Here is a 15,930-nt window from a genome sequence, read left to right on the forward strand (position 1 = left end):
GTTTAACACCAACAATGGTTTTCTGGAACTTGAGTCATGGCAAATGCACTTTTTTTTTTGGTTTGAAACCTTAGGAACATCCATCCTTCCCTTCCTCCCTCAATAACCCTATTCACCCTAATTAGGCAAGAAATAAAACCACTCTGGAGACATACAGGTAGTCCTTGACTTACAATAGTTCATTTAGTGACTGTTCAAAGCTACAACTGCACTGAAAAAAGTGACTTATGGCCATTTTTCACACTTACCTTTGTAGCAGCCCCCAGGATCACATAATCAAAATTCAGGTGCTTGCCACCTGGTTTATACTTATGACCCAAGGTCATGTGTTCACCTTTAAGTAATGGGAAAGCCTGATTCACTTAACCTTGTTATTAACTTATCAACTGCAGTGATTCACTTAACTGTGAAAGGTCATTGTTGGCCTCAATTGTGGTAGTTGAGAATTACCTGAAGATGCCCCCCCCCAAAAAAACCCAACTTGCTCAGACAGAAGAAGCTACTTAGTGAAACTTTTCAAAAAATAAATCAAATTTGCCATGCCTCAATTTCCAGTTCAACTTTACCTGGATGGCTATGAATCTTTATGAATATGCTGCCAAGTTTACATAGCATGCTATATCCAAAAAGTCCTACCATGGCTTGATTTGGTGTATAAACCTAGTCTTCTATCAAAAGGAAAACAGCTACATCACCTGGGATAAAACATTTCCAGCTAGAGAACCAGGTTCAGTTTCTAATTCTGTCACCAAGTTTCTAGAATATTCTCCTAGAAGTGGATCACTATTTCACCACCTTGCAGCCTGAGCTACCTCACAGCATTTGTGTTAGGATGAATATAAGGGGAATATATAGTAATAGTCCCATAATCTATGCTTTCTAGATGTTGTACAGAGAAAGCCAACCTTAAGAGAGCTGGAAGGGATATTGGAGGTCTAGTCCAACCCCCTGCACAAGCAGGGAGACCCTATAGTTTTAGACAAACGTCAATCTCTTCTTAAAAACCTCCAATAACGGCAACTTCTTTTCCACTGGTTAATTGTCCTCATTTTTGGGAAGTTTCTTCTTAATTCCAGGTTGCTTCTCTTTCCTTGATGGGTTGTTCCATTGATCCATTGTTTCTTCAGTCTTGCCTTCTGGTGCTTTGGAAAATAAACCCCCACCCACCCACCCCAATGTTGCAGTACCTTCTCTTAAGTCAAGATCAGGAGTCTTCCAACCTTGGCAATTTTAAGGCTTGTGGACTTCCCCTCCCAGAATTCCTCAGTCAGCCACACAGGCTGGAGAATTCTGGGAGTTGAAGTCCAGAAGTTCTTCTAGTTGCCAAGTTTGGATACCCGTGTCAAGATTATCTTGGAAGCAAGGCTGAAGGCCACAACGTGGGTGAATCCAAGTTCAGGGCAAATTTTTAACCGGAATGGGCCTGTTTTAAGAGTTGGCCATCTCAAAATGACAATTTCTATAAATTTTACCAAATACAAACCCTGTAGGTCAGGAGTCTCGAACCTTGGCCACTTTTAAGACTTGTGGACTTCAACTCCCAGAGTTCCTCATCCCATAATTCCTCAGCCAGCTAGCTGGCTGAGGAATTCTGGGAGTTGAAGTCCACAAGTCTTAAAGTGGCCAAGATTCGAGACTCATAATGTAGATATCACTTATTTTTTCCCTTTCCTGGGCGAAAGCTAGATTCTGCCCCACCCCGCATATTCAATGGGAGGGGGGGGGATGAATCGGGATCATCTTAACATCCGAATTAGGGCTTTGCGTATCTCGCGCTAAGCCACCGGGTTTGATGAAAGCCATGATAGCTCAGCTCCCCTACCACCCCCTAAAACCATCCAGCCAACCAACCATATTACGGTCTCTAACACGACGGGAGAATTTAAGCGCAACAGCACTCCACCGGATGCAGCTTTTCTATCGAAATGGCGGCACAGAGGCTTGAGGAATATATTAATTAACAAGCCGCGCCTAACCGAGATCAGAAACAGGACGGATGGCAATGGATTGCACCTTACTCACCTCATCTCGCGTATCGCCAAGGCCGCAAAAGCCCCCGGCGGGCCGTTTATATCCTGACTTCAGGTCTCGCGAGTCTTCGTAAGAATCGACGTCAGCAGAACGGGGAGAGGAATGGAGGGATGGGGGGAAAGGGCGGGCCTCCCGCCCTTTTGAAAGTGGTCAGAAGGAGCTCTGGGCGTGGCTTGTGAGTCTAATCCTTTGAGAAGTTGCTCCCGGTGGAGGATAACGCCCTGCGCGCGCGTTCCGTGTAAGTAGAGCCAATGCAACGGTGGGCGAGTTTTGCACAATTTGCATTGGGAGAAAATACTAGTTTAAACTTTAAAGGCAGTAATTAACGTTCTGAATGAATACCTTCCGTAAAGTGGTGGTCCCAGCTCAATCCTCGGCTGTGAGCTGTGCCTGATGGGATTTAACACATTTGGAAATTGAAAAACAAAACAAACAAAAAACGCGGAACGCAATCCACCACTTCAGTGCAAGGTGTGTTTACCCGGGAGTACCCTAATGGAGTTTCTATGTAATAAAGCTTGCATCGGACTCCAGGCAAATTTGCTCAACTTTGAGGCTGCTTTTTACTTTGGAGAAACCTCTGTTGCAAATAGGTGGTGGGATTCACACGCTAAGATAAAGGTTTGTTTGTAGGCTTGTGCAGTCGGCGACTTGTGCAGGATTATGGTAGTTACTGTGCTTTGGGTTCCAGGGTGTGAATCCAGAAAATGGGTGTTTTAGAGCAACATTTTCCAAAACTGGGGACTTCTGGGAATTGAAGTCCGCACATCTTAAAAAGTTTGAAAACCACTGCTCTAAAACAAGCCCAGATATAACCGTTGAAACAGCACTTCCGAAAAGACTGCATTTTTATTACTCATCTCATAGTTTCTGCTTTATGAAGTGTTCAGTGGCTTAGTATAAGATGCTCCTAATAAAAATATTAACAAAACTATAAAACGCTGAGATGGCAATTTGGATTGGTTATAAATAATAGTTTCTAGGAAGCAAGAGAGTTTTGCAAGGAAGCAAGGAAGTTTTGTGATTGCTAAAAAAATTAGCAGGATCAATACTTTTTAATGTGATAAGTTTATAAATTGATAAATTGATAAATTCATACTAAGAGAAATGTTAATATTGTAAACAAGCTGTTCTCAAAACCTTGGGAAATATGTAGGCCTGATAATGAACAATTTGCATGATTAGTGGTTTCACCTGCTATTATAATTAATTCCTTCTTTTGAAATTTCCCTTGACCTTTTTTTCTATAGAACTTAATTCATTTCAAATCCTTCATCTTGTTTCTAGGCAGTAATTAATTGGAGTTTACTTCTAAATAATGTCAGCTGGTGAAGAAAAAAATCCTAGTTTCCTTTTTTGTTGTTAAAGTTTGATTTGAAGCAACCAGCAAATAAACTTTTCAAATCTAATGTCTGTAAAACGGTCAACAATTGAGAACTTCGTTTCTAAGCGATACATCCTATGTGTGAATGGCTACCTATGGTTTACAGATCACACATTGCATTAAACCATAAACCACAGTTTGCAAAATGCTAAAGGTTAACCAAACAATCCACCTTCTGGGAATCCTTAAAGGAAGAACAGTATTGCAGCCATGTTCTATGTTTGATTTACTTACTGGACATTAACTGTAGAAAAATACTCAGGGTTTATTCCTTTACAATTAGATTACTGGCCTAAAACAACATTTTTTTCCTGTCCAAAATAGTTGAAATACTGTGGGTGCTGATTCATCAACAATATTGCTTGTTGAATCATCTGATTTCCCCCCCCTGTGAATAATCAAAAAAAGCAGCTGTAGGCACCAACATTAACAGGGAAGAAAAGACTGAAAAAAGACAGCAGAGCACAATTAGGTCCATTATTCTTTTTTTAAACATGTAACACTCTCAGAAATGACCGTGAATATCTGTACTGTTAAAAGCTTGGGTTGAATTGCAAACCAGTATGTTCATTAACAGACCTGTAACTTGTTCTTGATGTACTTTGATCTCTTAGAAACCGACCTGCTTGGTTGGCTGCCTGGAATAAAACATGGCTAGAGTGGAAAAATTTGCTTTTCACATACCTACTCTGGAAGAAGTGGCTGATGGTAAGCAAGCATGGTTCTTTTGTGTTAGAAAAGCTGTGAGAAAAGAATCTTTACAACAGCAGCAGTTAGAACAGCAGGCTCTCAGGCCTGATATAGTGCAGTGTATATATATTTGAAAGTGAGGCAAGCTTTCTTCCCCCAAATTATGAACATTAGAGATGTCCTTGAAGGAAACACTTGGAAGTTATTATAGATAGAAGGGCAGAAACATTCCCACGGAAAGGTGATAGTTTCAAAGAGAGCCTGTCATTGTAGCTATTTCAGTAAAATATAGTTAGAAGTAGTCTTTGCTTAACCATTTGTTCAGCAACTGGTGCTGAGTGAATGATAGCATTGGGCAGCCAAGTTATGGTTGTTGCAGCGACATAATCAAAATTTGAGCGTTTGGCAACTCGCCTGCACTTAACAACCATAGCACTGGAGGAATAGCAATAGCACTTAGACTTATATACCGCTTTATAGTGCTTTACAGCCCTCTCAAAGCGGTTTACAGAGTCAGCATATTGCCCCCCAACAATTTGGGTCCTCGTTTTACCCACCTTGGAAGGATGGAAGGCTGAGTCAACCCTGAGCCTGGTGGGAGTTGAACTGCCAAATTGTAGGCAGGTGGCTGCAAGAAGTAGCTTGCAGTACTGCACTCTAACCACTGAGCCACAGAGGCTCCTTATAATCATGGTGGAGCAGTGGTTAGAATGCAGTATTGCAGGCTAACTCTGTCCACAGCCTGAAGTTCGATCCTGACTGCCCCAAGGTTTACTCTGCTTTCCATCCTTCCTAGGTCGGTAAAATAAGGAACCAGTTTGTTGGGGGCAATACGCTGATATTTGTAAACTGCTCAGAGAGGGCCTAAAGCACTATGGAGCAGTATATAAATCTCCGTGCTATTGCTATATGCCCCCCTCATTTCTGCCTTTTTGGCCCCCTGCACTCCGTTGCCATCACTACCCCTGCTGGTGTCCTGTCCCAGCTAATCTTAGCTGTCTTCTGCTGGTGATCCAGGATCCAGATGATTGACAAGGACATAGCCACAGGATGCATGGAGCAAGTGCGGCAGAGCCTCATCTCCCAAAAGGCATTCACTGGGTCTGGCCGGGAGGAGGCAGGGCAGCATCCTCCACTACAGAGCAGAAAGATTGCAGTGGAAGGGATTATAAGAGAATAAGCAGCCCCACAATGGAAAATGTACCAAGCTATTTGCATAACACACTTGCAGTTGCTAGTGCATTGCTTTCAATGTGTATTTCCCATTGTGTGCTTACTCTCCAATCTCTGCTTTATGAGGAAGGAAAAGTGAAAAATCAGCCACAGGATGACACATTCTGACGAATGGTGATCGCGTGCCTGAGGAATGGTGTGAGTTGTAAATATGAACATTGGTCGTAAAATTATTATTATTTTTAGTATTGTTATAACTGAATGAGGCAGTCAGTAAGTGAGGACTATCTATGTAAGTATGTGCAGGTGGCCAATCCATTTGTTTTACAAACACAGTGCCTTATTTTACATGCAATTAATTTGAATTGACAATAATTCATTCAATATTGATTCGTTGTCTTGGCTTTGCCTTTGTTTTAGAGCAGGGGTGTCAAACTGGATTTATTTGACGGCCGGATCAGCATTTTAGTTCTTCTCTGTGGGCCAGGGGGAGGGGTGGGAACAATGCCTCTTGCAGCACCCTGCTGGCCAGAACAGAGCACGGGGGGTCCATGTGCAGCCCCCCTGCGCCTTGTTTTCACCTCCAAGGACCTCCTGCAGCACTGTGCCAGCCGGAACGGCCACATGGGCCAGTTTGGGCCAGTTTTCAGCTCAGTTTTGGCTGGCAGAGTGCTGCAGGAGGCCATGGAGAGTGAAAACGAGGTGCAGCGGGGTGCATGCAGCCCGTTTTAGCCACCAGAGGCACCGCGGCCCAATCTTTTGATAGTTCCAGGCTGGCCCCATGGCCAGCCCCGGATTTAAGCATCCTGAGTTTGACACCCCTGTTTTAGAGTGTGGCTAGAGCATACATACACAATTAGCTTCAATCTAAGAAAACAGTATCAAAAAACCAGGAAGCGTTAATACTCAACTGAAGGGTTTCACCCTGACTTCAGCGTGGTCAGCTTTAACATATTCCATTTTTCAATTTTCTTCGAAATGATCTATTTTCCTTCCAGTACTACAGAATGGACTTCAAGAAAATTTTGCAGATGTCCAGGTATCCGTGGTGGATTGTCCTGATATGACTCAAGAACCCTTCGGTTTTCCTGTTAAAGGTAACATGTGGTACCTGTAACAAAATATTGGCGATATCTTACATGTGGCCCACCAGGGGAACAGGGACAAAATTGCCAGGATTATTTTTGGCAGAATAGATTTTCTTTAAAGAATGGAGTAGATTTCCCTAAGCCTTTCCAAGATTGGATTATCTAGGCTAAAAGCCCTTTGTCGCTAAAAGACCATAAAATGCTGAGTGCTCCTTTAAAAAATGCTATTTTTTTCCTACTTTTGGAGGGCTTCAAATTTCACAGAGCAGCTCTACCTTTGCCATTATGCCACAGATTTGCTGGCCATGCCTCCCTGTGATCTTGTATAGGTTGGAGGGATACTATGCTAAGTGATGGTTTGCTTTAGCTATGGTTGGTTATACAAGCCGCCATTGCTTAGGTTCATAATACAAACCACAATAATTGGTTTTGGGCGGTTTACTAAACTGTGATTGCTTTTATATTGTTTTGGGTTAGTAAAATAAAAATCTGTAAAAAAATGAATTTGCTCATTCCCCCCTTTTTTTTTTTTTTTTACAGGTATATGTGGCAAGCCTAGAATTGCAGATGTGGGAGGTGTTCCATATCTTTTACCGCTTGTACAGAAAGAGAAGGTAAATAAAACATAATACACTTGCAACCATATGCAAAAGGTAGTCTTTCATCCAATAAGCTCCCATTTTGATCAGAAACAATAATTCCCATTTTTGGGAGGTTGGAGTGGAATCAAATCCTTTTTGCTAATATCGCAGTGATCCTAGTAAAGTCAGACTAGTCCATTCTAACTTTTTGCGCATGTGTTAATTGGTTAATTGGTTTAAAAAAAAAATCTTTTGAAGGAGATTTGGTTCAGATCCTAACTTTGCAATTTTAAAAACACAGGTAGGTTTCGATTAGTAATTAATGAGTCCCACAAAGTGGTTGCTTTATTTGAAATCACACTACCATAGCAATATAGCAATAGCAATACCAGCCCTTAGACTTATATACTGCTTTACAGTGCTTTATAGACCTGTCTTAAGCAGTTTACAGAGTCAACTTATTGCCCCCAACAGTCTGGATCCTCATTTTACTGACCTCAGAAGGATGGAAGGCTGAGCTGGTGAAGATCAAACTCCTGGCACTGGCAGTCAGCAGAAGTAGCCTTCTACTAATACTGCATTTTAGCTACTGCGCCACCACGGCTCTTAATCTTGTAATCCTCAGTTTACAACCATAACTGATTTTTCAATTTCAGCTGTAAGTCATGATGCTTATAAGGTGAATCACCATGTAAGCTTGACTAATTTTACAGCCTTTTTTGGACAGTCATAAACTGAACGCTGCAGTTGTTAAGCAAACCCACTGTTTTCTATAAGGTGGTTTTTTTTCTTTTGCTGAAAACCAAAAGTAAATATTAGTTTTTTGGTAAAAACATAAATCACGGATCTCTTCCTGCTTTTAAAATTTATGGACAGCTCCAAGAAAGCTTTTGTTTGTATGGGTTGTATTTATATTTACTATATTAAAAATTAAAACTGATGCATTCACTGCCACTTCTCGTGATTATTGATGAGATTTTAATATTCTATTCTTTTTCAATGGGATGGCAATTTTAAATTTGTAAACTTTAAAGACTCCTGAGAGTGGGAAATCCTAGGAGTCCTAGGAACACTCTTAAGAAGTGCTGCCCTCTGTCTGGACAACATGCAGAGGAGCAAATTTAACTGTTCTTTTCTCATTTAGGTTTATGACCTGAACATAATAGCGAAAGAAATACAGTTACCCGGAGCATTTTTTCTTGGTGCTGGAGCTGTTTCCTCCAGAGTAGTTGGAAGCAATGCTGAGGTAAGACAATGGGTAAAGAAATAGTAGCCTCAGTGTAGACTTGGAGTGTATACTGTCCAACCTCAGCACCATGAAGACTTGGACTTCAGCTTCCAGAATTCGCTAGCCAGCATAGCTGATCTCAAGTTTTGTGGCAAGGATTCCACCATTAGACTATAAAATTCCTTTTAAAATTTCATTTACTTAATCCAATCGTCCCCAACTTTTATGGCTCCACGGACCGGCAGTGGGAAGGAGAATATGGTTTTGCATGTACAACTTAGATCCTGCACTTGCGCCATGAAACTTCACATGCTTTCCTGCCATTTTCATGGCCCAGTTCCCAACAGGTTAAGGACCGACCGATACTGGTACTGTGACCTGGGGAAATGAGGACCCCTCAATCGAGTTCAGATCTTGCTTAAATTTACTCTCTTAGTAGACTTCCAACACCTCTGTTGGTTTTTTTCCCCTGGACTTTCTCTGTGTTTAAGATGAGGCCTTAACCCCACTTCATTCTGAGCCATAGTATGTTAAAGCAGGGGTGTCAAACTGGTGTCGTCATGGCGTTGTCACATGACATATTGTGACTCTTTCTCCTTGCTAAACCGGGCGTGGGCGTGGCCAGCATATGACACATCTGGCCTGGCGAGTTTGATAGCCCTGTGTTAAAGGATTTACTGAATAAACCATCATTGGGTAGGTTCATACTGTGTATGGTAGCAAATAAACCACAATTTTCAAACCACGTAGCTGACTTTCTGCAATGGAATAAGCTATAAACAAAACTTGCTGCTTGTTTTAATGATTCTGAAATGATGGTAGTCCATGCTGATCTATTGGAAGATGTTCATCTGTTTCTATCTAGTTTATCCCAATTGTTCAAGCTGAAAAGGAAGAAAAGGCAGCAATCAATGGAAGTTACCTAGCCAAGATCCACCCTGAGGATGGCAGCTGTCTGCTCCAGAAATACAGCTCCCTACATAATGATTGTGAATTTGGGCTGCTGGCTAACCTATATGCAAGCGAAGGCCTTCCTGGTAAGGTATGTGGATCGGTCAGGTTTATTAAAATGGCTTTTTACAAACCAAACATCCAGGCAAGGTCTACCAAAAAACCCCAAACCGATTAAAATACAGAAAATTTAAAAAGCTAACAGGCCCAAACAAACAAACTTATATGTGTGAACATGCTTTGCTTCATTTTGTTTTGCTTCATTTTATTTATGAATGTATGAATTTATACAGCCACACATATTACCATTGGAACTTCTTATGTAAACATGTTTACAGCTAATCCTTAACTTACAACTGGATTACAGTACTAAATTATGCCGGTGGTTAAATGGGTTATCAAATCACCAACCTGATTTTACAACTTTTTTTTTTTTTTTTTTGCAGTGGTTAACCACAAACCCATTGTTTGCAATGGACTTTTTTTTTAACAAAAACCAGAAGTAAACAACAGTTTTCCAGCAAAAAACATAAATAACAGTGATGACTGTGAAATTCTGCAGACAGCTATAAATGCAGGCTGCTTGCCAAGCACTCAAAATGCAAATATATGACTTGTAGTTTTGAATGGTTGCTGGTTGTTAAATATTGTACGTGTGTACAATAAAGATTTACATAAGTATATGTAGATACATATAATGTTCCACAGCTATATTCAATATTTTACACAGAACAACACAGAACATTACACAGGACATTATTTAACATTTCCCTATATCTTGCGAATCCACAAATCTTATAAGGGAGTTTCTTCTTTTAGCATCCTACTGGCTTTCTTTATTGGATGCAGAAGACTCTGATCCCTTGTGATATAACACTACCAATGTCATTTTAGATTTGAGTACAGTTTTGCCCATTTAATTGACGTATGTTTCTCTAATTTTTTTAAAAAGGCAATATACTTGGTGCTTGTGAATGCTTGGATGATAACAATTCACAAATTGGCTGCAGTAAGAGAATAGGTTTGCAATTCCACAAGACCAGGAACAGTCTAAGAAAAGTTGTTTCCTTCCTGTTTTTTCTAGTCTTTTAAGATTTTGTCTGCTGCATTGTTTTTTTTTTAAGTAGCGGGCACACTTCCAAACAAGTTTATAGAATAGTATAGGAAAACAGAGATGGAGGGGACCTTGGAGGTCTTCTAGTCCAACCCCCTTCTCAGGGAGGAATCCCTATACCATTTCAGACAAGTGCTTGTCCGATCCCTTCTTAAAAACTTCCAGTGTTGGAGCATTCACAACTTCTGGAGGCAAGTTGTTCCCCTGATTAATTGTTCTAACTGTCAGGAAATTTCTCCTTAGTTCTAGGTTGCTTATCTTCTTGATTAGTTTCCACCCATTGCTTCTTGTCCTGCCTTCAGGTTCTTAGGAGAATAGGTTGATTCCTTTTTCTTTATGGCAGTCCCTTAGATATTGGAACGCTGCTAGCAGGTTGCCCTTCTTTTTTTCATTAATGTAGACATACCCAATTCCAGCAACTATTCTTTATATGTTTTAGCCTCCAGTCTCCCAGGCATGATATTTTTCCGATTAAAATCGGAATTCCGATTTTTTTGGGAATCGCCCGGGCGGTGCGAGCGGCGGGCGGTGCGAGCGGCGGTGCGAGGGGCGGGTGGGGGGCGCGCGGCGGGCGATTTCTTGGCGCGCGGTGGGGGGTCTCTTTTGGCCGGCCCCGATTTTTTTTTCAGAGGGGAATATCATGCCTGTCTCCTAATCATCTTTGTTGCTCTTCTCTGCACTCTTTCTAGAATCTCAACATCTTTTTACATCATGGCAACCAAGATTTATAGATTCTAGGCCCTGTCCTTTGTATCTTCTAATAACGCTATCAGACAATATAACACCTAGATGCTTTTTTCAGACATAAAAAGATGTGATTAAAAATATATATTAAAAATAAGGATTGAAGATAAGGGAGCATACTGGATGCCCAGAATTCACAAACATTTTATTATTTAGAACTAGATTAAAAGGGAAATATAAAACACCAAATCTTCTAGATCACCTTTCTCTGAAGAAACTAATTTCCTGAGAGGAATAACTCAACCTATGAACTCCTGGCCTTGTGCTTTTAATGTGGGGGAAATGATTTTGACCATTAGAATTGCCAGGTGGAGATCACAGACACAAAATGTGTGAGGAAGGGAGCCCCGAGTCATAATGAAATCTTATAAGTGTGTAATTCTCAACTCACAGTGCATTACATGAAGCTTAAGTCATGTCATTTTTATTTCAACTGCAAATTACTGCACAGAATTTTCTCTGCTTAACATGACAATATTAACCTTCCTCCTTTCTTTAAGGTCATTGAAGTGAGAGCAAAGAAAAGAACTGGTGAGCAGAATTTCATATCCTGCATAAGGAAAGCCTTAGATAAGCATTATGGTGACAGAACAGTGGGAATGGGAGGTACCTTCGTTATCCAGAAAGGAAATGCAAAAATTCATATTATGGTAAGTCAGTTGCAAGAAGATTTTCCTTTTCTTTTTTTTAATTTGGAAGCATGAGTTACACAACAAGAAGAAAAAAAAAGAGTAAGGTCTATAAACATTACAGAGTAAAGTCTTTCTATAACATTTGCAACTTGCTTTTTTATGGTGCACTATCAAGTAGATGTGCAATGGCTCAGCGGTTAAAGATGCTGAACTTGTCAGCTGGAGATCTGACAGGTCAAGTTCGAGACCCAAACTCTGTGCAACAGGGTTAATTCCCATTACTTGCTCACCCATCAGGTCAAAGGCATACAAATGCAAATATATAAATAGATGCCACTTCGGTGGGAAGGTAACAGTATTCTGTTTGCCTTTGGTGCATAACCATTCTGGCCACATGACCATGAAAAATGTCTTTGGACAGTGCTGGCTCCCTTAATCCATGAACACAACCCTTGATTGGCAGGATTTTCCCAAGATTTCAGATGGGTCTTTCTCATTTAAATTGGGGGAAGCCAGACTACCAAATTTTTGTGTTTAAAACAGCCAATTAAGTGCTCATTGAGCTACTTAATTATGGCCCCAATTTTAATGGAGCGTTCAAATTTTAATTGTCTGTGCTGGGTGGATAATTTTCTGGCTTATGTTTCAAAAGAAATTGAGATACTACCAGAGGTGCAGAATTGCATCAAAGCAAAACTTGTGTCGTGTTCTATATGGAGAAGAGGGAAACAGACTCTGATGACTTCGAGTTCCTGTCCTTTTCTTCAAATACGGCCACTTGTTTTGTTTTTTAATTACAGCCTTCTGAATTTTCTGCCTGCCCTTTGGAAACAGATGAGAAAGTGAACAATTGGCTGAAGTTTTTTGAAATGACAGCTCCGCTCATTTGCCAGCCTGTGATTGTTTCTCAAGATCCAGTAAGTAAATTCTATTGCTGTTTTCTCAAGTGAGATCCTGACTTACTGGCCTGGATGCAAAATGGTCATTATTTTAAACAATCATCCACTCCTCTTGCTCTAAGTGCCATAACATGCACCAAAGAATTGGGAAAATATCCAGCGAGAGCCAGTTTGGTGGTGTGGTTAAGGTGCTGGCTTAGAAACCAGGAGATTGTGAGTTCTAGTTCCACCTTAGGCATGAACGCTGGCTGGGTGACCTTGGGCCAATGTTTCTCTCAGTCCAACCCACCTCACAGGATTGCGGTTGTGACAAAAATAGGAGGAGGATGGCATGTTATGCATGTTCCCCACCTTGAATACCTGCATTGATAAAGCTTTGTTATGTTTGCTATAACACATCTCACCCAAAATACACAAATTTTCCTCATTTAGCTACCACTATAGAGAGTGGCAATTTGGTTGCTAAGCAACCAAGGCAAAGCAGTCACTGTGAAGCCATGATCGTACTTATGGTCTTGCTGCAGCTTTCCTTTGCTTACAGACCTGTGAATCTTGTCAAAAAGTTACCTTTTAATCACTGCCATAACTGAAGAGTAACTAAATGAGACTGTTGCTAAATAAGGACTACCTATGTTGACAAAATAACACAAAATAGCACATTGTATGTGATGTATCTGAGCTGGAGGAAACGTTTGCTGCTTGGGGCCAGCCCCACAGACAGGAATTTATGGGTTCTTGGCTTTTTCCCAGGGTTTTGATCTGCGTGTAGAGCACACCCACTGCTTCAGCCATCACGGTGAAGGAGGCCACTACCACATGGACACAACGCCAGAGAATGTAGAATATCTGGGGTATTTTGTACCCGCTGAGTTCCTCTTTCGGATCGACAGACCAAAGGAGACACATATGGTGGGTCGAGATTAAAGTCGAACCCACCCAGGAAGCTGATGTTAATTAAGAAGCAGAAAATCAAGGGATGACTAAATTTGCTTTTCACGGAGATCAACAAATGTCTAATCGCAACCTGAATGTATTATTTGTTTGGCACTTAAAAATAAAATATGGCAAAATTGATTTTTTCAGATTGGAAATGAAGCATATTCTTGCTGATTGCACAGGAAAACTAGAAGCCCAATTTTTACTTAAATATTTACATTTTAGATCATTCTGTCCTTAGCATCTAGATTTCAGCTGCAGTCTGGGAGGGAATTCTATGCCTATCCCAAGATTGCTGAACTACAATTTCTGTCATCTGTCCCTGGATTACATCAGATCAAGGGTCTTCAAACTTGGCAAGTTTAAGACTTGTGGACTTCAACTCCCAGAATTCCTGAACTAACATGACTGGAGGAGGAATTCTGGGAGTTGAAGTCCACAAGTCTTAAAGCTGTCAAGTTTGAAGATCCCTGCATCAGAGAAAGGAAACATTCAATTAGCATAGCCTTCAATGGACAAAGGGGTTAATTGTGTAAGTTGGCCCTCCTGCTCTCTGCTGCATCTTTGTGGCAGAGAGGCAAAACATGTGAGGGCCAAGATCCTTCTCCCTTGTTCAGGAGAACTCAGACTTTAGTCACCTATATTAATCAGAATAGAACTGAAAGGGATCTTGGAGGTCTTCTAGTCCAACCCCCTGCTCAAGCAGGAGACCCTGGCCTATACCATTTCAGAAAAGTGCCTGTCCACTTAAAAACCTCCAGTGATGAATTTCTGAAGGCAAGTTGTTCCACTGGTTAATTGCTCTCAGGAAGTTTCTCCTTAATTCCAGGTTGCTTATCTGCTTGATTTGTTTCCATCTATTGTTTCTTGTCTTGCCTTCTGATGCTTTGGAAAATAAGTTGACCCTCTCATCTTTGTGGCAGCCCCTGAAATACTGGGATAGTGCTATCGTGTCAACCCTAGTCCTTCTTTTCTCTAGACTGACCCTACCCAAATCCTACAATCATTCATCGTATGTTTTAATCTTCAAGCCTTTAATCATCTTAGTTGGTCTGTCACTTTTTCCTGAGTCTCAACATTATTTTTGTAATGATGTGACCAAAACTGGATACAGTATTTCAGTTGTGGTATTACTAAGGACTTATAAAGCGCTACTAATACTTCACATAATTTTGATTCTATGCCTTTGTTTATACAACCAAAGATAGTATTATCTTCTTTGGCAGCGGCTGCGCATTGCTGGCTCGCTGATGGGAAATGGAAAGATTTATATTCCTTGCAAACAGCTGGTCATTTGTATCTTTTTTAAAGGGTAGTTGAAGCACTTGGAGGTTTATCTGTGTCCTCAGGGTCACCTGAGTGGTGCTCATGGGTTCCTGTAGTCTGCAATTTTTCCTCTGGAAATCTTTTTCTACTCTACATCATTCAAAGGGTGTTCATCCCAAATTAGATAGCTAAAAGTCATGAAGTGTGAATACCAGTTACAAATCTTCCTGTGGATTTGTAATGCTGGGATATGTAGTAGAGTAACCTGAGTCGTTTATCTGTGTAGGTGATTCACAGTAAAGTAGACAAGATGATAAACTTCAAAGTAGAACTTTGGAAAAAAAATGTCAAATGTCTACAGAGATTCTCAGTCATCCAGGTCATAGTTGTTCCAAAGGTGCTTTTTTTTTTTCTCCAGGAGGCAACTGGACTTGTTTTTTATTTGAAGATGTTTTGCTTCTCACCCAAGAAGCTTCTTCAGCTCTGACTGGATGGTGGGGGGAGAGGTCAATGTAAATTACCCGTATGTTATCATGTATCGTCCAGCAACAGGCACCCGCCACTCATGTCCACCTTATGCCTGCAGAACTCCCAGCATCTCCAAGCCTTTTCCCACACTATAAAAAAGATGTTGAGACTCTAGAAAAAGTGCAGAGAAGAGCAGCCAGGATGATGAGGGGGACTGGAGGCTAAAACATACTATGAACAGTTGCAGAAACTGGGCAAGGCTAATCTAGTGAAGATAGGACCAGGGGAGACATGATAGCAGTGTTCCAATATTTGAGGGACTGCCACAGAGAGGAAGGGGTCAAGCTAATCTCCAAAGCACCCAAAGGCCAGACAAGGAATAATGGATGGAAACTGAACAAGGAGAGATTCAACCTGGAAATAAGGAGAAATCTTCTGACATTGAGAACAATCAACCAATGGGACAGCCTTGCCTTCGAAGGATGTGGGAGCTTCATCACTGGAGGCTTTCAAGAAGAGACTGGACTGCCATTTGTCAGAAATGATGTAGGTCACAATCTCTTGCTTTGGGGGTTGGACTAGATGACCTATAAGGTCCCTTCCAACTCCAATTAACAATCTGTAATCTGTACCGACCGCTAGGGGCCGCCGGTGCGCTCCCTGGGAATCGCGGTTTTGTGCTTGTCCCCCTGCGGGCCCCCGTAGTTTCTCCTGCGCATGCTCCATGCGAGCGGGAGGCGGAGGT

At 41.2% G+C, this 15,930-nt stretch overlaps 2 protein-coding genes across 9 annotated transcripts in view; one reads left to right on the forward strand and one right to left on the reverse strand.

Moving 5' to 3' along the window:
• TAF1D (TATA-box binding protein associated factor, RNA polymerase I subunit D) overlaps window positions 1-2,101 on the reverse strand; it is a 20,574-nt gene extending 18,473 nt beyond the window's left edge. For 5 of the 6 annotated variants that reach the window (XM_087966152.1, XM_087966151.1, XM_087966150.1 and 2 more), the window contains exon 1: window positions 2,023-2,101. In XM_087966152.1, the coding sequence (XP_087822278.1) occupies window positions 2,023-2,027 (5 nt within the window). In that variant the 5' untranslated portion in view covers window positions 2,028-2,101. Of the gene's footprint in view, window positions 1-566; window positions 633-2,022 lie in introns of those variants that run through there. The other variant, XM_087966147.1, reaches the window with a different exon arrangement.
• Window positions 2,062-13,589, forward strand: BKGD (beta-keto-L-gulonate decarboxylase). Of its 3 annotated transcripts, none has more exons than XM_026679910.2 (9): window positions 2,062-2,269; window positions 4,030-4,123; window positions 6,277-6,375; window positions 6,907-6,980; window positions 8,092-8,193; window positions 9,041-9,217; window positions 11,485-11,634; window positions 12,417-12,533; window positions 13,266-13,589. In XM_026679910.2, the coding sequence occupies exons 2-9, from the start codon at window positions 4,066-4,068 to the stop codon at window positions 13,437-13,439; spliced, it is 951 nt and encodes a 316-aa protein (XP_026535695.1). In that variant the 5' UTR covers window positions 2,062-2,269; window positions 4,030-4,065; the 3' UTR covers window positions 13,440-13,589. The 3 variants fall into 3 exon arrangements, with proteins under 3 accessions (XP_026535695.1, XP_087822279.1, XP_026535697.1); XM_087966153.1 differs by having other exon boundaries at window positions 2,206-2,290; XM_026679912.2 differs by having other exon boundaries at window positions 2,214-2,502.
• The last annotated feature ends 2,341 nt before the right edge of the window (window positions 13,590-15,930 follow it).

The sequence above is a fragment of the Notechis scutatus genome, chromosome 5, assembly GCF_049901735.1.
Source record: "Notechis scutatus isolate UNSWTSFEM ecotype Mainland chromosome 5, rNotScu1.2, whole genome shotgun sequence".
Classification (NCBI taxonomy): Eukaryota; Metazoa; Chordata; class Lepidosauria; order Squamata; family Elapidae; genus Notechis; species Notechis scutatus.